This window comes from Petromyzon marinus, chromosome 1 (assembly GCF_048934315.1).
Source record: "Petromyzon marinus isolate PM22_M1 ecotype Great Lakes invasive population chromosome 1, UKy_Petmar_22M1.pri1.0, whole genome shotgun sequence".
In the NCBI taxonomy this organism is placed as follows: Eukaryota; Metazoa; Chordata; class Hyperoartia; order Petromyzontiformes; family Petromyzontidae; genus Petromyzon; species Petromyzon marinus.
In genome coordinates, this window is record NC_133667.1 from 30,652,459 (window position 1) to 30,677,531 (window position 25,073).

At 45.9% G+C, this 25,073-nt stretch overlaps 1 protein-coding gene across 1 annotated transcript in view; it reads right to left on the reverse strand.

Annotated features, from left to right (window-relative positions):
* The window catches only part of ITGA11 (integrin subunit alpha 11), a 102,454-nt gene that overhangs the window by 45,676 nt on the left and 31,705 nt on the right, over window positions 1-25,073 (reverse strand). Inside the window, exons 4-10 of the mRNA XM_032948720.2 lie at window positions 24,612-24,703; window positions 18,822-18,936; window positions 15,872-15,999; window positions 10,904-11,052; window positions 2,906-3,056; window positions 583-748; window positions 189-262 (exon numbers count right to left, since the gene is read on the reverse strand). Of these exons, the coding sequence (XP_032804611.2) occupies window positions 189-262; window positions 583-748; window positions 2,906-3,056; window positions 10,904-11,052; window positions 15,872-15,999; window positions 18,822-18,936; window positions 24,612-24,703 (875 nt within the window). The remainder of the gene's footprint in view (window positions 1-188; window positions 263-582; window positions 749-2,905; window positions 3,057-10,903; window positions 11,053-15,871; window positions 16,000-18,821; window positions 18,937-24,611; window positions 24,704-25,073) is intronic.

Here is a 25,073-nt window from a genome sequence, read left to right on the forward strand (position 1 = left end):
CCAAAAAAGTTTTCGCCAAAAAGAGTTTTCACCAAAAAAGTTTTCACCAAAATACTCACACGCGAATCTGACCCCGTAATTCAACATTTCCGGTACTTACGTTCGTAATATTTAACAATTTTTTTTCATCTATTGGCCATGTGCTACAACTGCCCTTTAATTCGGTGTTTCATTTGCTTTGTTCCCACCTTCACCACAGCTGCTGAGAACCCGACTTGAGACATCTCCATGTCGAAGGACGTTTCGTTCTGCGTCACCGTCCCTGGCGCACCACAATGAAGGTGGCGTGAGCGGTAAGAAATTTAAAGATCGCTCGCTCACAATACCACAAGTATCTGTGATTAATGCAGACTCGATGCCAGCGTATTTGGTGTGTGGATATCTTAACACCTGTAATTATGCCAGAGAGGGTAAAGCCTTTTCTATCATTGAATATCTTGTTACTGGCAAAAGGGTTCCATAGATAAATATATATACTGTTCGAGATTTGCAACTGCTTGCAATTAGTTGATGTGAGATTCCTGCAGCCACTAGAGGTGCTTCAAGACCATAACGTTTAAAGAGTTGACCGGCACTCCTCACCCTCCAGGCTGAATATTCGCTCGCCTAACGTCCCCACGATATCGTTGAGGGCCGCCTCGTCCGCCACGTTGATGAAGTGCTTCTCCTCGGGCTCGCTCGAGATGGCCTTCAGCTCCGATATGAAGTTGGAGGGGTCGATGTTCTTGCGCTTGTAATAGCCGAGCACCTGGAGGAACAGCGCACACGTGTTAAGGCAAGAGCAGGGTGGGCGGCTGAGCAGTGAAATTGGGACATTGACGAGACAATGGGTGATGAGTGTGTGTGTGGTTGTTTGGAATACTTCACGTGGGTTAATTTATATTTTTTATATAAGTTTAACAAATGTGGGTGTTATCCCCATCGAGACGATTGTTCATTTTGTAAGGTTTCTATTTATTAGAAAACACAGCTCCACCTGGATAAAGTTTTCACAACATCTGACAAAAGTCTGATGAAAGATTTGTATGAAAATGTGGCTATTATGGTGAGAATAATAGCCCATTGTCCATGGGCCAGAGCAGAAATTTATACCTCCTGGTGACAACTTTTACGGTGCCTATTTATGTGGGCAATGAGAAAATATATATGATTAGTGTTTGCATTATAAGGTAATCAGTATTCTGATTGGATTTTGTGGGAGTTCACGTGGCACGAACAAGTGAATTATCTGGCCTGAACCACTGAAATAATATATTTAATGTAAATATTTTTTTATTAAGATTGTTCAATAAAATCTATGGTATTAAATTGATTTGTGAAATACAATTAATTATTAATGTTCAGTGTCATTTCAGGGAGGGGTTTGCTTGTTTGTTTTTTGCAAAAAAACTAATCAAATATTTTTCAATTCACCAATTACAACCCAATGTATTTTCATATTGAGGGTCAGGCCTTGTAATCCCTGGTTCTCCTTGTAAACAGCAAAACCGTAAGTCACGTTAAGATAAGTGTATTTCAGAATTATGGAGCCACAAAAAGTTTCCTGAAATCTGTCGTCATGGATTTCTGTAGTTTCTTAAACAAAAAAATCCACAGCAGAATCTGTATATGTTTTATTGTTTCCGTTATGGGAATTATTTTCAGAATAATTTTTGTATACCATTTCCTTACTACGAAGTTAAATAAGCATACAAAATGGTAATTATTGTTTGCTTTTTGCGAAAAATAACACTTATAAATGGTAAATGTCACGAACATTACATCAGTTGTGCAAGCATAAAGCAGATAGATGCTTATCTTGTTCAAGCATTACTGGCTTTTATGTTCCCCGCAACTATAGCTGCACAATCACATTTTCCTTCTTCACCAAATGTTGATCTATCTACTCGACTTGTATTTCCCGTAACTGACGTAACATGGTCGTGAAATTGTGTAAGATGTTTGAAACAACAATAGTAAGTAACTGATTAGTAGGCTAGCACAAATGTAGTTATATGTAGTGGTCGATGCTTTAGTTATCTCCAACGATCACGTCTCCGCTCGTCTGCTCTTCAAGGATGAACATTTGCCCGTTCTCTGTTCAGCAGTGCTCAGTGCAGTGCTAGCTTCTGCTGTGTCTGCAGTTGTCGCTCGTGCGCCGCACGATGAATGGCTTGCGACGCCCACCCACGTTTAACCCCATCCAAAAACGCACCCTTCGTCGCACTCTCTGATATTTGCTGAATGGCAAATATCCTCCGCATTAATCGTTCGTGCCCACTCGCCAAGTCAGGTGTCGCTCTTTCGACCGACAACCTTACGTTTTGGAAAGGGGAATAATAAAACATTTTGCCGAAAATGTTTTTTATGTTTTACTTAACTCTGTAAGATAATTGGTTTTTTGAGTTATAAGAAAAATGGCAGACTTATAGAACAAACATCTTTCAATAAACCATCATCGTCACGATCACTTACTGTAACATTTCATAATGCACCCCCCATGTAGCGCATCTCGAGGTGACCTTCGGCAGGGGATCTCCCCCGGTGGCAGCTGTCTCCGCGAGGAACAAGGTGAACGTAGCACCGGCCAGAAGGTGGGCATTAGCCTGACAATAGGGGGCGATGTTCCTGTGGCTTTTCAATCAAGGAATGTGCGAGTAATTGATCAAATGTTCACCCAATAATACCACATGATCTCGTCGTGAACTTATTGAACAACATTTTTTTTACTCTTTTGTTATTTTTCTTTTAACCAGGTAAGGGGCCCACACACTTGAGCTGTATAGCTTTTTTTTTTCCAGAAGCGACCTGGCCACACAACGACAGCTCAACGGAGTGGCCCATCGTGTGGACATTTATAGCCGCCGAGGGCCACCGAGGGCCGACGGCGTTTTCGGCGACACCCGGTACCGTGCGCGCCACTCACGGCGATGGCGTAGCGCGTGATGTTGTCGCGCTCGCACGCGGCGATGGCCTCGGTCAGGTCCTCGCTGTCGTGAGACTCGCCGTCCGTCACCACGATCATCACCTTGCTGGCGCCTTCGCGCGCCCCAAACAGCGGGCTGAAGGCCTCCGACCTGCACTCGGCGCGGAGTTGGTGATGGTGGGTCAGCGGCGGTGGTGGTGTACAAGGGGATGGCATGCGAGATGGAAGCCATTACGTTCATATATTGCTAGATTTAAAAACCAAAATCCCATAAATATGATCATATGCGCGTTCGATAAATGCTTTTCCCACTCCTGGAGGCCAGGAAACCGTCTCCATGGCATGGGGGATTGGACCGTTTTGTAAATTATTCGGTGGGTAGGCAGCCAGACTTCAGGCTTGCAACGCTGCGGGCACAGGACCGCTCCCGATTCCTGATCCCTCCGGGACTGAACGGTTCCAGACGGAGGTGTGGAAAGGCATCTGTGTTGTTGTCACTTATTAGCAATGTTAATGGGAGATACGTATCATGAAACGTGCGTTTGTTATTGCCCGAAAAGAAATGTCTATTTTAGACGAGCGTTTAACTGTGAATCATCTGGAAATTCACAATCATCAACCTACGTCAGACGAAGACAAGATCTACATTGGTGTGGATTATTTTAACACGAGTCCGGCCCGGGAAGGTCACTCCAAGCGAGTGACATTCCAAATGCACTCATCCTGCGTCTGCGGTGACTCCGCAACATCTGCCCAGGGATTCGAGATATCGGTGCAGCAAATGGAATCATCAATCGATCCGTGTGGAGATTTGAGTGCAATCTCCTCGCACGGTGCACAGGCTTCACCACACTCTATAAATGTCATCGTCCAAACATCCCAACGCTGGACCGTCTTGGAAAGGATTAGCGAGACTCGGCAAGGATTCCCTGCACAAATGAATTACATGGGCCTGCGTCCGTAACTCCATGGGGCTGGCTGGAGCTCGGCCTGGTTGCCGTGGGAGAGCGTGAACTTCGGTGTGAATTCTGAGCCGGTGCAGTCTTCAGCCGTGGAAAAAACAAGCGTACCGAATCGCCGTTCACTTTGGCCCCACAAACCTCCACCCTCAGCCTCTTCTAGTCTCCTACATCTGAATCACCCACTGCAGACGATTATGTACTGTATGTTGAACTTCTTTCGCACCGTACGTAGCCAACCGTGCTAATCGGAGGTGCGGGGCAAGGTCAACAAGTCCCTGGCGCGGAGAGAGAAAAAAACATCCCTAAACATCTCTTGTCACGTGGCTTAATCATTGCGTGTGTTATTGGCTCTGTCTAAAAGCCAACAAAAACAAAATGGCTTGTATTAACGGGTAGTTTTCAGGCAGCAGAGTCTGGCGTCTACGTGTTCGATGGCAAGTAAAGTCAGCGAGCCAAAACATCCACGAGTTTATGCTTCTTTCGCGAAAAAGGGCCGGCGAGAAACACGTTTCTTGTTTATTTATAAATGTGTCGTAACCCTCCACCACCCGACACGGCCAATCAGCAAAAAAAGGTGTCACGTTGACAAAAGACAAATAATTCACTACTTTAGCCCACCGGTGTGTTGAAGAGTGAATCCACAACATTTACAGTTTGAGTACGACGTTTCGCTGGTAAATACATCCAGCATCATCGGGCAATTCGCCAGAATGGCCAGAATGGCGAATTGCCCGATGATGCTGAATGTATTTACCAGCGAAACGTCGTACTCAAACTGTAAATGTGGATTCACTCTTCAACACACCGGTGGGCTAAAGTAGTGAATTATTTGTCTTTTGTCAACGTGACACCTTTTTTTGCTGATTGGCCGTGTCGGGTGGTGGAGGGTTACGACACATTTATAAATAAACGCGATCTAACCCAAAAACCTTTATTATGGACGTTTCTTGTGTTTTACTGCGATACAGTGCTCGTGGCTATGAATTTATCAAACCCAGTTTGTGTGTACATTATAGCGTACATACTGACGCATTGCATGTGTACAGAATATATATGCTGTATTTCAAACAAACGACTTGGAATCTAACATAGAGTGGAATAAAACATATTTAGTGTTACTCAGAGCAGTAAAATAACATTCAAAGATTGTGTTCGCCAACTAAACATTCTCTGACATCGATCAGGATAACAAATATACCCTATAAAAAAACATGTAAGAGTAAAATACATATGTGAACCCATCAGCTTATTGGCAATTTAGAAGAGGAAAAAAAATCTGTAATTATAAAATTGTGTGAACTCTGGACCACTTCTGATTCTGCTGATCAAACTCAGAAGATCAAAAACCAATCCAAGATTATTTTTTTAAACACGCTGCTGAATTATATTCATACGAACTGTCCATTGTCCGATGGACTGAAACATTATCTATAAATGAAGCGACAGCCTTGTCCATTTATGGGCAGTATATTTGTCGCCCATATCCCCCCAATGGTTGTTCTTAGGGGCATCTTCGGAGAGCGACGTCCGCGCGAGAAGCCCCATCGCACTAAGAGCGTTGCCCTCGTTAACACAGAGCCGCCGAGAATGCAGTTCGCCTAGGGGGGTGGGGGGGGGGGTTTGTTTTATTTCCCCACATTTCCGCCTACCCGCCAAAAACCTCCTTTTGTATACGTCGGGTTTTATTTAAAATTTTGCAGACAGCTGCAGCCTCTCCGTATGCTCCAAAAAACGATCACCCTCCGATGTATTTATTCTGTAACAGTACCAGGAGAGTTCGTGTGCTCTTCGGCCAAGTTCCATTCGCATGTGGAGGGCCCCTCTGCGCCAATTCACCAGATAACTTAAAATCGGTACAGAAAATTGGCCAAAAGAGGCCCTCCCACCATCACTTTCACCGCCACCACCGCAATCTCCTCCACTCACTGTTGTGTCCCTACTTCCCTCGCCCACCGCTCTCCTGCCTCACTCCAGAGTTTGCATGGACCCTCACTCGTGCGTGTCTTTTCCCCGGGCCCGAAGCTCATGCTTTGGCGGTTAAGTAATCGTATTCGCATGCCTGCAGCCAATAATGACCATAATATTTGTGTGCGTGCATGTGCTCTGTGCATGACAGCCTTCGAGCGTGGCTCGCACATGGAGACGGGCCTTTAAATATGTTTTTCCCTTTCTGTCCTTCCCCCCACGCCGTTCTCTCTCTCTCTCTTGCAGACACCTACACACACCACCCCCAACTCCAACCCTCTCTCCCGTTTCCTTCTCCGTGTGTCTGCACACGGCGACCTATATCCAGCACGTGCATCGTCTCAAGCCATCGGTGGGGTGTTTTTTTTTTACGCTGCTTTAGTTTTTTAACGTGGGAAAGCGTCCGCTCGTTTTGCACTTCATTCCGTCGTGAGCTTCGCGGTCTTACTCGTGTTGTAACGATCTTTCTTTGCACGTGCATTTTTTTTTTCCCTTAAATTGCTTTCTCACGTTTTACTGGCGCTTTATCTTGGCTTTAATTTAAAAAAAACCACCCACCTCACTACCTGTAGGCTTTGGCAAAGGGCAGACTAGCAAATACATGAGCATACTGTGCTATGTTCATATGTCTCTACTCCCCGCCTTCACGAACCCGCGTTGACCAATGTGGCATAGCATGGTAAAATAAGCCACATGACCGACACGGCATGTGGAAACCTTCACCCAGCAGTGGATTGACAAAGGGCTATACATATCCTCATATCTTACTACCTATCGACTTGCCTGCCTGTCTGGCTGCCTACCCACCTACCAACTCACCTACCTGCTTACCTATTTATTCGCCTGCTCATATGCCCACCTATCCTCATAAACTGTACCCCTACGTTTCCGAGGTCATAGCGGTCTGGCCAAATGTTGCTGCCAAATTTGAGGATTCAATGCGCCTAAGACAAAGTGACTTTTCAGTTCAAATGTATTTTATTATGTGTTCAGAAATGCATGTTCTGATGTGAGGTGTCCTGGGAATACGAGCCATTAACATGTACAGTATTGACATTCCCTGAGCTTGTGCCAAGTTGCAAGAGTACCTGGGGTTCTGTACAAAGATCCCCCGTATAGCCTTGACACACCGCAGGGGCAAGTGCTGTTAACAAGCCACATGAAGGCCGGCACGGCACGCGAGGGGGCGGGTGGCCAGCATCACGCCCGGCCGCATTTGTCTCCCCTAGTGGCGATGTTTGCACAGGGACCGCTTCAGATAATCGTCACTGACGTTGACCATGAGCGGAAATGGAGCTCGTCGGTTTCCGTACGCCACCGTCCTTACCAGCGTCCTACTTTAGCACTGTAGGAATTCCTGAAGGACATTCTTCAGCTTGGATTTTGAGGGAAAAGAAAAGGACAGATGTTCTGGCCTAACTAAATAAAAATCAACAAACACAGATGGTTGCTTCTCAACGATAGTTAACTGAAAATATCTGTACAGTAGCATATAACCACGTCAAGATGCGTTCAGACAGTTTTTGCACAGATATCTAATTTGTTTATTTTTAGTTTAAAGACATTCCATTTGTCTCGACCGTGTGTAAATCGCAACGGGTTCTGACCAAACCCCCGTATGAGACACTTAGGATTGTGTCAACCTGGCCTCTTTAAAATGGTAAAAATAGCTCATGGATGTTACATAAGCCATGCGAATTTTGGCATCAGTTAATCCAGTCTGGTCTTAGGTTAAATTTTAATTTTTGCAGTACCCCTATTAACCAACCTCCCCCCACCCCCATTTAACCAACTCCCCCGTCACCCCCATTCAACGGTTGGGGGGGGGGTTAAGATTAAACTCAGGATTGAATTCTGTAAAATTCTTGCCATTTGTGAACCTGCACTTGAACGGCAAAGGAGTCTCAGCGGTGCAGACGACCAGAAGAATGGAATTCTAGACAGTGGGAGCAGCAGCAATGCCTCGCCACGGCAGTTTTTGCAATTCCTCTGGTTGCTGCAGTGAACATTTTTCATCAAATAAGCTCCTCACAAAAAAAACTTTATTCCCTCAGCTTACCAATGTTCCCTTTGCACATTTCTTTTCCCCAGAGCATGCCACTCTCTTCATTGCCAACGATGTGGTGAATCATCAAGGTGATGTTTTGGCCGGTAAGTCAAGTTGTTAATCAGACCTACAATCCCTTCCCACTACACCCACTCTCACACCGCCACCTCTAATGCTATTCGGTTTTACAACATATTGACATATGCTTCTGTTAGATGCTTTAGAAACCCAAACTGTATTGCAAATTTTTGAGTGGGTAATTTTACAATGTCATTGACCCTCAGTCACTGGCAAAGTCGAAGCGACATCCGATGAACACCGATGAGTTGTACAGAGCCACCAATACTTGAGTTTGTTTTGTGTCATTTCAACTCTCTAGAATAAGACCCTGTATGACTCAAAGTCACTACCTCGTTCTGCTCAATATCGATTATGCCAACGCAGTGACCTAAAAGTTGCAGTCGCCCATTGGCATTATTCATTTCCCGTGGATTAAATGACGCAACGCAGGGCCCTGCTGCCATTGGCAGCTTTGGCTGTAAATTTTATGTCAGCGAGGTTTTGGGCGGGGGTGGGGGGGGGCAGGTTTCCAGTGCAACTAAAGCTCGCCAATTTCACCATGCCGAGTTTCGTGGCGCTGTAATTAACCCAGGGGATTTTTTTTTTACTTCAGAAACCCGTCTGGAATGTCTGCCACGGTTTTTCATCGCAGCATGCTTTATTTAGATTTACCAGCGACAGTCGTAGTTTAAAAAGAAGAAGAAGAAGCCCCTCGAAATCCGCTTTGTAACACGCGCTGCGGTTTTCAGCAGTTGAGCAAAAGTTTTTTTACAGACTCCGATGGAGCTTCATTGCATCTGGCCCACGGCTGGAGCTGGGATGGAGCTAAAGGCGGCTACTGTTCCACTCTGCAGGCTTCCTGTCCTGTGTTCCAAGAGCTCTTCAGAATGCTGCACACAATAAATAACCAACGTTTAAAAAAGTGAATACATTCCAAAGCATTCTTCAATGAATAACAAAGCTTCGCGTGATAGCTTTGCAAAAAAATGGGTTTTTGTAGATTTCCAACGTGTGGATTTCATTACTTAGACCATAGAATGGTCTATGGCCCGGTTTAAAATATTCAGCCTTCGTTTCACATAGGTTAAAAACCCCCTGTTTCATCAAGTGCCAAAGGATGGCTGTTTCACGCGTTCCATAACTCCCTGTCGCTTTGAAAATGTTGGTCAGCGTTGTGTGCCCACTGGTGGTATGCCAAATGGGTAAGGCACTGCTGATGCCCATTGGCATTGCAAGCATCACAGCTGGGTGAATGTGACATCCAACGGCAGACGAAACGTGCCGCCAAGACCGCTCTTTTGAGATAATTATACACAGCTTAATTCCTCAACAAAATATTTTATGGGTCGCTGGTAGGCAGACCGGCTCGGAATTCATGCCTGACCATACCCGCAAAAGCAGCACAGCGAGCCTGCTTAATGCCCTTGTGGGATGACGTGTTCATCTCAGCGGGAATTTTTCCCGGGCTATATCGAACTTCAATTGTCACATTTGCACCTTCCATTATATATATTTAAACAAAAGACGCACGCCACCTAGATGTTTCAGCACTTGCTAACATGCTTAAGGAGCGTATTAGGAGCCCGTTTAAAAAAAATCTAAAACAAATGTAATTATCTGCTAATCTACTGTACGGAGTTGCATGAACTATAATTAATCACGTAGGTTTTTTGGAGAAGCTTTTGCATTTGCAAGTTGTGCCAAAATAACTATAAGCCCTGTGTAAGGAAGTACCGGATGTGGGGGGGGGCGGCTGCGTGCAACGTGGCACTGCGTGGCAAAGCTAACGTGGGGAAACCGAGGCACAGCCCGCTGTGGCAAAGATGCCAATTATTATTATTATTCATCCACTAAAAGCCTAGCTGAGTCTCTAAACTCTTTGTCAGGAGGATCCCGCAATTGGATGTTTGGCCAGCAGCATCAATGAGTGTTCTGCTTCATGTGGAAGGGAACCCACCGCGGTGCGTACGAAAGGGCGGCTATAAATATTTTCCACATCCTGAACCCCCTCGCAGGCCCACGCCTACAACACCTGGCAAGTCCTGGTGGTCACCTATCCTCGTCCTAATCACGCTCAGCCATGCTTGGCTTTCGACATCTGATAATATCAGATGCATTCAGTGTGATTGAGTTGCAGGTGAAATGATAGGACGGGGCGTGGTCCTGTGCGGTCGTCCTGATGGCTCAATCGCATGGCATTGCTCAATGTGGCAAGGCACAGCATAGCTTGGCGTGTGTGCTTTGACATAATGTAACAAGTTACTTTAATAATACGCAACGTTTACTTGAATATTAACGGAGCAAACTAGGCTGGTCAAATGAGATAGAATCAAGAAGACTGCACAAGTGAGTCAAACAGTATGAACGAGACGAATACGAATATTTGAATAGTTCACCCCTAATCGTAACAATCATCAGATCATGCTGCAATAGGGGTGAGTGAAGTGAATTGTTGCTTGCATACGTGGCATGGCTCATTTGGGGATTTAAGGAATCGAATAATTGCAACTATGGTAAAGTGCAATCCATCACTCGCATCACTAATCATTGCACACTTTTTCACGAGGTGCAAATGAAATACATCTGGCGATCCCCAAATGCCAATGAATTGCTTTCCAAACTCAACACACAGTTGTAAACTTGGTCCATTTTTCAAATCCCATGTGGAAAAAAAAGAAAATGTGCTTTGGCTCTGTGACTCAGCATGCCATAGCATCGTGTGGCGTGATGTGGTGTGACACTGCACATCACGTGGCATAGTGCAGCGTGGCACGACGTTTGCGTGGCATGGCATTGTGAGGCATGGCATTGTATGCTATGGTGTGGCGTGGTGTGGCGTGACATGATGTGGCGGCGACTTCGTGTGGCACCGAGTGGCATGGCGCGGCAGTTGGCATGGTGTGGCACGGTGTGACTTTGTGCTGCGTAGCATGGCGTGGCAATGCGTGGCGCGGTATGGCCTGCCTGGCGTGGTTGACCGCGTAGGCAGTGCGTGTTTCTCGGCCCCCGCGCTGCTCGATGTACTTGGCGGCTTGTACCACCTGCTCCGTGGTCTCATAGTCGCTGAGAGTGAACTCGTGCACGGCCGACTCCCCGTACTGCACCAGGCCCACCTGCACCCCGCCACGCACACACGCAGCCCTTGGCGTGAGTTTTCTCTGGATGCCGTGCTTACGTTTGAAGGAAATGGGAGAAAATTTACTTGATTGAGCAAGGGAAAATAATGATCATCCTGAGCTGGTCTCTCCTGAAAGTGAATTTTGAGACGGACCTATAGTTTATTTTTTTTTGCCTGGATACATAAAGACACTGGTATGGAGTTGGGGAGGAGTGGTGGTGCAGTGGTTGGCGCACTGTGCTACGAACCCGGAAACCTGAGTTCAATCACCAGACACAGCTAACTTGCATGGCGAGTGATTTTCGAACCCGAAGCGGGTTGACCCACCCCCATTGCTTCACCCACCCGTACTGACCAGCACAGTGAAGTATGGCCACGTAACCCCTGTGATTAACGTGGCATGGCGACACCTTAATCCAGCAGTGACAAAGGATGGAATAACATAATAATAATAGTAGTTGATCGTATAAACACAGCAATGTGGCGCGCTCTGTTATGTGCGGGAGTGGAAGTGTTCACAATGGTGACTCAGTGTGCTGTTGGTGGGTGTCTTGGCAAAGGCTCCATGCTACACCAGTGCACCAGTTTCCTTTCCATGGCCTACTCACTCGGCAGTCTGCGATGCACATCACGAATGCAGCAGCGGCATGGAGGAGGGCGAAACCTAATCTCTGTTAACAAAAAAAAACCCACTGGACTTAGCATTTACGAACAAAACAAATTGTTTCCCTTATGTTTCCGCTCTCCTCTTCGCCCTCCCTCACCAACTGCCTCCATCGCTTGCTACTTTGATATTTCAAATGCACAATGACCATATCGTGATTATCAATATTATTAATATCATAATTCACAAGTGCCCTTGCGTGCACTCAGTTTGCAGAAGAATTGTTCATGGTCAGAATGACTGTTGACATTTTAAGCAGTTTTCCATCCTTGGTGAGGTTGAGATTTCCTGTGAGCCCAACGTTCCCCCCCCCCCCGCCCTAACTTCAGTCCTGACATCAAACATCTCAGGCTCAACAGCACCAGGGAGTGATGGCGATAGATGTGGATGGCTGTGAAGTCCGTGATGTTGACGATGTCCCGATGCAGGTGGCGTTGATGGTGGCCGAAAATGTTGATTGCCGTTACGATTTGGTGCCAGTAACGACGGTGATGGTAATGATACTGTTGGGATACCACAGTGATGATGGTGGTGATCGTGATAGTCACGACGGTGATAACAGGGAAGTTGGTGGTGGTGGTGGTGGTGGCGATGATGGTGGCTGCAATGTTATGATGGTCACAGTCATTTCGACAGTGGTGATAGTAGCGACCACTGCGGTTAAAGTTGGAATATGAAAGTGATGATGGTGGTAGCCACGATGGTGATGGTGACCATGGTAATTGTGTGGGCAGTGTCGGTGGTCTCTGGTTATGGTCGTCGAAAAGATGGGCGGAAAATACTTTACCACTAAAGCCATTAAGAAGCGCTGCGTTAAATATCTAAATGATGTTTTCACAAGCCAATGTTTTTGGGTAAGGGTCCATTTCCAGGTCATGTATAGAGACTGACATTTGACTGTGGATGCACGTGTATGTGGAGGATGCCAGGGATTTCTGAAACAAAGTTTGCCATTGAAGGTTGAAAGAAAGCATTGTAGATGCAGTCAGGATAAGGAGGTTGCAATGGGTTGGCACATATTGAGAATGGAGAAATGCAGGTTCGTGGAAGAGGCATTAGGCGTAGCACCCACTGGATGATGATCAAGGGGAAGACATAAAGGCAGATGGTAGGAGCTTGTAATAGAGGACAGCGACAGGATCTAGCAGAAGGATGGAGGTGACGGCGAAGTTATCATCAATGGCATTGACCATGATGCTCACTTGACCATAAAACTCACATACAAATTGAAGGAATCAAATTAATCTTTCTGTGCCTCTTTTTCAAACTTCTCTTTGTACTTCAACACGCTCAGGGGTGTACAAGTCGCACTGCGTTGTTTTTTTTAAAGATCGCCGTTAAGGCACGCGCTCCCGGTGGCAGTGAAGATCAACTCGAAGGTGCCGCTATTCGCAGATGGTCAGGCTGCCCTGCCGATGTAAACATGACCTTTAGACGTAACCGTTCGCCAAGCACGCGAGGAGCGACGGGAGACCAGCGAGCTCATTTCCACGCCCTCGGATTTTAAGAGCCGCAGCCTTCGTTCAGCTGAGCCAAACGCAAACCAGATGTGGCCCATCGTGAAGGGCGGGGGAGGGTAGGGAGGTCGATGCAACATTTTCATAATTCTTTGACGACAAGCACAGGATAACCTTTGACCCTGCGGAAAGCTTTCCTCCGGTTCTACCTTTGACCCCCAAACATATAAAGCATCTCAAAATTAAACGAAAGAAAGACTTTTTTTTGTTTGAGAAAGAGAGTGAAGCAGGAAAGGAAGTGGATACTCGCTGCCAAAATTTAGTTTTCTCGTTTCCTGTTGCGTAACCTTTTCCAGAATTTTTTTTAAACATCTAATTTTCCAGAAAAGTGAAGAGAAACGGTGTTCGTGAACAATGCATTGTTGTCATTTGAACGTTCGCCCTGCAGAAGGAAAGGCTTCGGCCTGAAGATGTGCACTACATTTCCCACAGATTTCACATCCTCCTGAAATTGTGCATATTTCAAATTATCAATATAATGGCATCTGTTATCACTAGACGAGGAGGCTGATGAGGTGATGGGGGTGATGAGCTACCGGCAAAAATTGTATTTCTCACTGAATATTTTCTGTGATACTGGCAGGCTGGAGTAGATGCGTGACTAAGTGTCCCCAGCCACAGCAAGAGGTATAGTGGATGTGGTGTGCCTGCTGTGAAAATATTTTGTCGGTCAGTAACCTGGCCAGTTGACATTCAGCCGAAATTGTTCAGATTTTTTATTTTATTTATACAGGCCAGTAGTTTTTTAAGCCTTTTATCCACACTAACCTAATATCAGCGTTGTACTTTCCGAACAGGTTTTACTGATAAATATTCTGTCTGTATTTTTTGTTCATCTTTGTTTAACAAGTATTGGTAAATCTTCAGCCTGTCCATTATGCCACGCCTCACAACACCGCAAGCATTCTCTGCGGTTCACTGTAAAGGTGTTGTACTTTACTGCTCACTGTTGCTCTCAAGGGGTCAAGCAAAACCTAACTGCTGGGAAAGACAAAAATGCACACCGATGATTCACACATCAGCTGTTCGCGATGAATTTGCCCCGCCATGGATTCCCCTAACCACACCTTTACTTTGACATTTTGGTTTCCAGTCTACAGGGCCTCGCGTGTCTCCTGGCCCCTTACTTCTCCATCCACTTAAGTAAAACTGTTTTTGCCTCTGCATCATGAGCCATTATCTCTCCACTGCTGGAGGAAGGCCTCCCCTAGCCATTGCCATTACTCTGTCTTGCAATGCAACAATCCGTCTAGCCCCCCCACCACATCTCTGATCAGCACGGTTGGCTAAGTGTGGAAGTTCAACAGGCATACATAGAACAGCTGCTTTAATAACCCTATATGGCCACTGCGGGTGAACAATCAGGCAATGCGATTCAATTCACTACATTTTAGTAAATTTAGCACCATTAAAAAAATGTATTCTCACACACGATTGTCAACGTCGAATTGAATCGATGCATTCTCTGATGCTTAATTGCAAAAAAGATTTAAAAAAAAACAAACACGGCCTTGCTCTCGGATGTCTGACCATTGTCTTTTAGAGAAATAGGCTTTGGCTACGTAGCACTGAAAAAAGTTCTGTTCAGGCCACTGACGCCTTTCACCGTATGACTCATTCACAGAGAACTGCAGCACTGCCACCAATCAATTAACATGCGATAGCTTGCAGACTCTTAAAGCCAATCGCAGCGCTCTAGGAATCGTTGGCAAAAAAACACTCAGAATCAGTTACTCGCGGTCTGGCGTAACTTGGCCCACATCTGGCGTTACAGCGCAAACCCTCACCATCCGCCTGAGCTGCGCTACCGGCAGCAACTTGGATTCGGGGACAGTCACTGCTACAACCGTGCTGCCCGTGACCCTCACAGGGTCTCGCCAGTAAGGTCATGGGGTCACGGTTGGCTAAGGGGGTGGGATTGTGAGCTTTAACCAGCCCTGGCACCGCACGCTGGCTCCATGCACGCACGCTCACGTGTACGAGTGGTGGTCGCGATGCCAGAGGCAGGTCCCACGAGACCGCTGCATCTGCTTTCGATGCCGCTTCGACCTCATTTTTTGCATGCAGAATTTAATCGCAGGATACATTTTTTGGCCGTCATTTCGGCACTGCAGTTGCCCTTCCCTACGTATAACCCCTCGCTTGCTTGAGCAGACTACAGTGCATACATAATCGTAAAAATAATCTACAGCCCACTGTCAATCAACTGCTAGATGAAAGCCACCGTTGATGATGTAGGTTGTGTGACTGTATATCACCACCCTGGTTGGTGCAGGTTCGTGAATGGAGGGCCCAGGACCTGTTCAGATATCACTTGACACCGACGTTAACCATAGCTGCGTATCCTTGTTCAAATAACACGCAGCAGTACTCATTTGCTTTAGCAGCGCTAAGCCAGTGATCTATATTCCATAATCCTGCGGCAGGGTGCACTGTCCAAACGACAACAACGTTTATTTGTGATTTACAATCTGGATTTTTTTTTCTCTCTCTTTCTTCTGAAATTGTCTTCAGCATCTCAAATGGAGGCAACTTTGTTTTGAGCCACGAATGTGGAGAATCAGTGCGTAGGAGAGAATTGACGAATAACGGCGTTCAGGTTTTCAATGTGGCCTTCGAGATCATCCCCTCACCCGCGACTGGCCTGGCCCGATGTGAAACTTCTTGACTATGTTGATGACAAAGTTCTGGACCTCCTGCCATGGGTAGATGCTGTTAGAACCGTCCAGGACGATGACGATGTCCATGAAGAGGCCACAGCCTGTCACACAAAGAACAAACGTCCAGCACATGGACGCGACAACACTGATCAGTTCCATTATTTGAACGTTTGGCTTTTCACAATTTTATTTCACTTACGCTGTCGGCGTCATGTCATTTGTAACTCTTACAGAGAATTAAATCACACAATTTTAAAGAATGGGTCATGGGAGGAGATATCACAGGACTACTTCTGAGATCCGTTCAAGTAACATATTAGTCATGCTAGGGGTCCTACAAATTCCCATGTGCCCTACGATAGAAAATTTCATCACATGGCAGTCAAAACTAAAATTCTCGATTTTTTATCTCAGAACTGGAATTTATGCCACATGCAGTAAAAAACGAAATGTAATTTAATGGGATTTCATCACGCAGTTATTAATGAACAGGCTTAAACCACCATTTCGCTTCACTTGAGAATCCAGTATGATTAAGGGAAGCTTTAATTACGTTTAAATCACAGATTTGAATCCTGGATCTCGGCGGTGCCCACTCAATACTACGACCACTAATCCTCCCGGCCACCTTCCTGTAAGCATCATATAGCCTTGCCCTGGCGGTCTATTAGACCATTTAAGATGACGATAATGGCCATGAATAGGACACACCCTGCCGAGCAGCGAAAGGACATCCAGCATATGAACGCGGAAACACAAAGCAGCTCTCTCGTGAATAAATACATAAGCATGCCGCTGTATGTACAAAATAATTCAAACAAACGAATGGCTTGCTTACGCGGAGGTGTGTGTACATTGGCTGCCTGCAGAGTCAAAGCATGCACTGGTTGCCTAAATAATTAAGTCCTTTGGAATGTTCGTAATTATTTGTGTGTGTTGCAGTCGGTATATGTGTGTGTGTGTGCGATTGAGGTCGGTCAAGTTCAATTCTTGGGCGTGATGCACATTCGTGGCATCTGGTTTGTGAGCTGAGTCCAGGTCCTCTGCTAAGTTGATGCCCAAAACTGAACACTTGTGTAGTGAGCGACTTCCGAGACGCGTCGTGTAGAAGGCTTCTCGTTTATTCTCACACTTTAAACACAACACTGGGCTATACATCGATGTAACGTTTCTACGTAGCTACACATAGCAGTCCCTTCTACACAACCCCATCGCCGGCGTCCAACTGCACAGCTGTCTGACTAGCGCAGCGACGACGAGAGCCCTGCAGACGATCGGCCACGTGGCAGGACGACGAAGAGAGATGACGGCGAGCGGCGACGCAGCCAGGACCCAGGACCCTGCAACAGCACCGAACCTCTGGTTCGGTCCCCCCTTATATACATCCCGGCACGGCCAAGCCCCGCCTCCGGCCACGCCCCCTTCCAGAACCTTCGAGCAGGTTCCCAGAGCTTCCCGACTGACTCCGCCTTTCACCTTTACCCCAGATACGCCCCCCTCATAATTAGACATTATGTAACATGCCCATAACCGCGATTACCCCTTCAGGCCGACAGGTGGCACCCTGTCATTACACTTGTAATGACATGCATGGGCAGTGCCATGCATGACAATCGGTCACTGCCCACACCACCTCCGTTGGGTGTTCCATTCCAACTGTGATGGATGTTAACCAATAGCACTGGCTCCAGGAGTCTGTAGGGCTACTTGAGGGATCACTTTGCACATGTATGAGCGTGTTAGTTGACTTATGGGAAGCTGTAGTGTAGCGGTTAGCGGGCTGCGCTTCGAACCCGGTGACCCGAGGTCGATTCTCGCTCACGGCCAACACCAGTGACGAATATCTGAATTGGTCCTGGGCCTCCCCTAGGTCGACTCAGCCTCAAATGAGTACCTGCTGTGGTGTGTAAACATCGCCACTGGGGAGAAAAATGTGCTTGGGCCTGGTGCTGGCCACCCACCCCTTCATGTACTGTGCCAGTCTTCATAGGTGCTCACTAACAGCACTTGCCCCAACAGTCTGTTGAGGCTATTCGGGGGATATTTGTCTTTGTCGTTGACTTCTTGGCCCTGGTCTCCTCCTAGATCAAGATTTTCCTCTTCTCATCCAGTGTCTTCATAAATATATATGTATACCTTCCCATTTACCTTGATATAGCTGCATTTAGATGGTGCATCAATACAAATTTCGTTGTAATTAATATTGCATTGCACGGATCAGCAGTTGCCTAGTATGCATACTTTTATAAACGTGTGAGTCTGCCCCGTGACCTCCTGTCCAGTGAGCCTTCCCTTTTCCACGTAGCATCAGAGCGCACCTAGCCTGGCACAGGTCTCCTGGTGACGCCGCCACCACTATCGATGGCGGTGAACGATACGTGTTGTGAGTGTTTGTGTGCGTGTGTAGACTACGACTGGGCAGTTAGAGGCAATCACCCCCCAACAACAACGCACGGTTGGGGGACATTCACAATAACGAGCAGAGCGCCGGGCGACTAAAACACAGCAAGTTGGCACAGTGGGGAGCACAGCTGGTGTAACTGCGGGTCACCTCAGTCAGTTAACCCATACTACCTGGGTCTCTTCAGTGGGGAGCACAGGTGGTGCAACTGCGGGTCACCTCAGTCAGTTAACCCATACTACCTGGGTCTCTACTCTTTGGTTCTATTCGGTAAAGTCACGTAGGTAAAAAAAAACAACAAAAATCACGACGTTTCGGCCACAACACAAGCGGCCTTCATCAGGTGAAGGGACCAGTCTGCCTCGAAGACCGGGTCTCTTCCGTGACCTCCTGCCAGTGAGTCACCGTCACTTTGACGGATGCTCAAAGTGCACCTTGCCTGGCACGAGCGCAGTGGTGACACCACCGTCACTTTTTGTGGCGAACGGTGCTCGCCGTTACCGTTGGTGTGTGCGGACTCACGCTGTGCGGCGGGCGTGAGCGTGCTTGTCACTTGGAAGTCGGCGCTCACGTTGGTACAGACACCGGCCGTGAAATATGAGCTTCCGCAGTGCTGGGCCCACAATGGCCCACACGCCTAGGGGAGCAGGGGTAAGAGGTTGTTGCGGAAGGGGGGGGGGGGGTAGTGATGGGAAGGCATCGATAAATGGGAGGGTTTTTTTTTTTATAAGAGAGATATGCCAGCTCTGATCTGAAAGAGTTGAATACCATTGTTACATGTTGTTCTTATCTCTCCCCTTTAATTTCTTCTTAAGCAAGTTCTGCACTTTACGCTGGTTCTTGTTATATAAAATATAGACCATCATGACCGAGTGACTGATGTGATTTTTAATGATGTCGCAGGTGGGATTAAAGCCTTATATTTGCTACACGTAGTGATGGCGATGCTTATTTAGTTGCCAGATGTTAAAGGGCCTCGTTTCGCTTTGTTTTATTTTGGCCCCCAAAAAAATTGCGACCAAGAGGTTGAATTGTTTCGCGCACAGGACAGCAGGGTCAGCCTCGACTTCTAAAGTGCAAACAGTAAAAAAAATCGAAAAGTAAAAAAAATCGAAAAGTAAAAAAAATCGAAAAGTAAAAAAAGAAGATCACCATCATCGGTGAATCGAGCAATTTGCTGCCAGTGGAGTTCGTTGTGAAATCCAATTTGCCAGTAATTGCTACCAGTTACGAATGTAAACTTTGTTACTTGCCAAAAGGTTGATTTACGTTATTGACCAAGCACAGACTACAATTCAGAGTATGCAAATGCATCACGCGTAACACGCAGTGAGTGAGTGTGAATACAAAGCATTTAACTTAAAAACCGCAGATTTGTTGACATGCGACACTTTAAATGGATAACAACGCTACGAGATTCATGTGCGTGGCGCTGCATAATTACGAAGGGAAACACCACGTTCACAAACCACTGGGCAGGGGCGAGGGTAAGCACAATGGGCACCATGGGCGCAAATGCCTTTTGCGTACGATCAAAGGACTCGCCGCGCACGTGCGGAGCTGTGAGCGTTCGGCACATGGCAGAGATTCCAGCCAGATGCTTGGCCCAAAGCTGGCGCGGTAGCTTTGGGCCAAGCTCCTACGTGACCACCGTCTGGTGCGCTGGAGGAGGCTATGGTTGTCCCACAATTTTCTCACAGCTAACGCCACTGACTATCCATAATAAGGGAGGTTTTTTGGGGGGTTAGATCGAGTAAATATAAATGTGTCGTTAAACCCGCCGCCACCCGACACGGCCAATTAGTAAGGTTTGCCGCGTAAACAAAACGTGCAATTAAGTTCCTACTTCAGCACACCGGTGTGTTGGAAAGTAAACCCACAACTTTTACGGATTAGCCTATTCAAATGAACACATCATCAACCGTGGTCCGTCTGCTGCTGGATAAAGGCCTCCCCAGAGCCGTCGCCCTCATCCGCAGTCTCCCGGCACAACGATTCCATCGAGCGCCTGCACCGCAAGCTAATCTCCTTGTTCCATCTCCGCGCTATGGACGCCCGTTTGGGCATGTTCTCTCCTTTGGTTGCCACTCATCACATCGAGTAATGGATATTCGTAAGATAATAGAGCTTCATAGCTCATCAGATTCCTCCTCCAGTCTAAATAAAGATTCTCATCCTGAGTATCGATCACCCGTCACCATCCCATCTAACGATGTGTTCTGCCTCAAGCCCACTTGCTGGTCTGTATTGTCAATGTTGATTTGGCCAACTTCTGTATGTTCTATAAATCCACGTGTTCCTCTCCCTGTCTCTCAGTGACGATCCAGGCATGTACCAATTTATTGCTTTATTTTACTTTTCAGCTCGTGTTTATTTTTCCATTGTAATTCGCCATGAAGTTTGATCCACACATAATTGCCAGTCGTAATAATACACTCATCTAATTGTGCTCGAATCCGTAAAAAAGAATTGGACGACGTATAATCTCATAGACGCAAACAAAGGCCACGTGTGTCCCGGGCTATCTGGCATGAGTTTGAAGCTATGTTGACGAGAAACAAAGATGCCCATGCATGCCATTATGTCACCCGAGTGACATTGCCATGAGATCACTTAAAATACCTTTTTTGTGCAACGTCAATGAAGTAAAGTCACTGGATTGTGAAAACCAAGCGCCTAAGCATGTTTTTTTTTGTCTTTTTTTGTTTAACACCGCCAAGTCAGACAAACCAGGGCACTCGGCCTAGGTATGTATGTGCAGGAACAGTTTTTTTTGTATCACACGTGAATACATTAGTTGCATTTTCCTTAAAAAAAATGTTTTACGAAGGAAGCACAGAGACAGCAAGACAGACAAACAAAGAAACAGACAGATTTCCGGAAAATAAAACTATTTCAACTAGAAACAATTAATCTCTTATTCTTGGTTCTTTCGGTAAAGTCACGTTGAAGGGAAACAATAAAATAATAAAATATATATAAAACAATAAAATTCTCACGACGTTTCGACTGCAACACAAATAGTCATCATCATGTGTGAAAACCAACGGCAAGAACATTTGAAAGAAGTGAGAATTTTTTTTGTTTTATATATTGTATTATTTTATTGTTTCCCTTCAACGTGACTTTACCGAAAGAACCAAGAATATTAATCACTGCAGTCACGAAAGCTTTAAATCAAAATTAATCTCTTGTTATTTTACCAGATGAAGCCCACTGAGCTATATAGTTCTTTTTCAGAAGTGAACTGGCCACAAATGATAGTCCAGTGAAGTGGATAATCACGTGGAAATTGATAGAAGCAAAATACATTCAGAAACCCATGTTTCTAAATGTGGAGGGAAAAACCAGAGGACGCATTGAAAAATCCACGCGGCCACGGGGAGAATGTAAAAACTTTAAATAACCCACGATCTCCTGTATACCAGGCAAAGTAGTTAACATTTTGCCACCACTGAAAGCCTGTCGGATAAGGCACGTCTCCCCAAATACAACGGAAATGTAGCGGACATGTTTAGACACGTGTGATGCAGCATGACCTGTATCTTTATTTGTTTGAATAATTTTTGTTAGGTTTGCAATTCAAAGTTGACGATGCTTGAATTTTTATTTTATCGTGATGAACGTAGCATATAAATCAAACGCGATCAATTCTTATCCGAACTATTTGGCAAGTGTTAGATTATAATTCACAGTCCTTTGTCAATCTGCTCCCCACACCGTGTCGGTTATAGGGTTGTTGTTTTTTTCTTCCCATATTTCACCACACTAGTCAGTGTGGGTTAGTAAAGGAAGTTGGCCCAGAACCCAATAAGATATTGCTCATAAGTAATGTTAGCCATGGCTGGAAATCGAACTCAGGTGACCGAATTTTTTTTACGCAATGCGCAAACCAGTGCATCACCGCAACACCGACATACAAAATAATCGATCTTAATCGATGAATCTCTGCATTGTTTACACCCCTAGAGTTATTAATACGGCTCACAGTATCGCGCCGGAAGAGAACTAGTGTCAGCCGTGGGGCCCTTTGCAGTTGCAGAGTTCGACCCCAGACTGCGGGCACTGCCCTGCTGGGTCAGCGCCGCAGATGGAGGTGAACCGGTGCTCAGGCCCAACCCCAGGAGGAGGAACATTCAGCGAGATGCCTGTCTCGATCAGCGTGCTCTTGGCGAAACCGCTGTTTTCATTTTACGTCACTCACTGAAATGTATCTTCTCATCCTCCACGAGCACAACCCATTTCTGCTTTTCGGAGCCTCCACCACGTTACGAAACGCGATATTTATCATTTTCCCGCTGTGGAAGCAAGCCGCCGTTTGCTTCGGGACAAATAATAGATTGAATGAAGGCTAATGCGTGCCGCGCTACTGTTGTTGGCAGTAGCATTCATCTGGCGGTGCCAGGAAAGGCAGCGGGAGACCAGGATTCGTTTCACAGTCCGAGTTTGGATTTAGATTTCGCGACCATCGTCCCGGAGTTAGGTGTACACCTCCAAATTATAACATAGCTCAGGACAGATTTATTGATGGTCTGAATGTATGCAGCTGCGTCTCAAGATGCTGGGCAAATACCAGGACATGTTTCACCAGAAAAAAGAGGTGTATATTTATAAAAAGCCATGTCTGAATAAACGTCGTATTCTTTCTAAAAAAGGACAATAACCCATTGGGAGAGTTGGAGAAGGTCTTAAGGCTGGACTTGAACTGGGGCGTGGCGCTGGCATCATCGATCACAAGCAAGGAGGGAATTTCAGATAGTCGGGATGACAGGAGAGGAGTGACGTGCAACAGAGTGAAGGTTGACTGGAGGCTTTTATAGAAGACAAGTTGCTCTGCTGGAGTGAGAAGCACATGAAAGAAAAACATAAAATGCGGTGAGAGAAGAAGGGTTGGCAGCGGAGTGTCTGTAAAAGAGCTTGAAAACTGTGAGGGCGATCACGATGAAGTCCATCCAGAACGGGACTGGTAACTGGTGGAGAGGTCTGGATAACGGAGTGATGTGGCCTTGTTTTATGGGCGCGTGTAAGGAATCCATGGAGCACAGCAAGTGCACACATTGAAACGAACCTACCAGCCATTAGTCTATTCCCACCGAGATGGAATGTGGCCCTGGCACCAACACATGAAGAACCACATTTAACGTCTTGGCGGTACACCAGTGGGCAGTATTAAAAAAAAAACACATTTTTCGCAAGAATTATTCATTTTATTCACAATCCCGATCATAAAATCTTGCGGAGTGTGACAAAATAAGTTCTCGTGATGTCAAAGCAGTCATAAGACGAATGTTATGAGTACCTTAAAACGAAAAGCTTCACAGTTTGTTACCGTTTAGCACCCAGCCTGGTGGCGGTTGACTGCTCCGTGTTCCAAAGGCAAAGATTTCACTCCTCGTGCCCTGGACTCAGTCGGACGGTTCCTCGTGACCAACGGACCCAAATCAATGGTCAATATTGACCCTTTTTAGCTCAGTAGACTGAATAAACTTTCAAATCGCGCCAAATGTGGTGACAGGGTCAATTTAAGACTGATAAACAGATTTGCTAATTGAAATTTGTATTGTAGACTGTTTTACAAAGACCGGTGTGTTATGCTACACCGGTGTACCGCCAATACATCCATTTGTTGATATTTGGGGTCTCTGACATCTGCGATTATATAAGCTTCAGGACAGGCGAAGTGGTCCACTGTGAAACAGGAAGGGGGAATTTGATATCCGGTGTGATGCTAAGGGATGCTGTGCAATCCAACATCCACAACTCAATACCGCCGTCAGAAATGAAGGTCAAGATAACCTCTGGCCCACAGGCGGACTCACGATCCCGTAACTCACCCTGGTGCTACTGATCTATGCTTCCGATTTATTGCATCACCGCAAGGCAGACACGAGAGGAAAATAATGTGTTGTCGCGAAGGGATTGAGTTTAAAGGGATAATCTTAAACTTGAGGTTTGTTTGGCAGAATTCTTTGCTTTATACCAAAATCCAACAGTCACACAAGTGGTGTCGTAACCGATGAGTCAAGAAGCCCGGGAAGCTGCATTTTTTGACAGATGGAAGTCATCTTTCCCTGTATCTTGCTTGCAAATTGACTACAATAAATAAATAAAAATCACAATTGAAATTTAAAGAGGCCGCACAGTTTAAATGAAACATTGCAAAGCAGCACTGCTTAAAACTTTGATCCATCCCGTGTCATTCACAGTGGTGGCAACACATTTATTTTTCTTTCCCCCATCATTTCGCCTCTTTGTACCGTTGAACAAAAATGTACACGTCCTGTACACGCTGCAGTTTTTGCCGTCTCTCACCAGAAATCCGTTGCCAATTGGGTCATTCACGAGCGTCATTCCCAGTGTCATGTTGTCCTGCAGTTCAGTGGCGTTGGAGACGGTGATGGAATCTGGAGAGGAAATATAAACAAACGCGAAATGTGTAAAGCCGTCAAACGAGGGTCACGATCGTTCACACCCCATTCGCCCCCATCGCAGAGATTCAACGAATCGTCTCAATCCTAGGCCGCAAATCGATTTAAACGGTCGGTTCTTTTTCAACTTTTTTCTACCATCTCCTATTCATCGCTTCTTGTTTTTGTCCCATTTTGTACAGCTTGATGCACTCCGTTAGCCTAAATATAATGTTGGTGCATCATTTGCATATTGTGTTCATCAATTGTATGTACGTACGTGGTTTTCACCTGCATAATTGAAGGGAAGTGTTTAATTAGATAAGTGTTTAATTAATTGTTTAATTAATTTTAATCGATGTCTCAT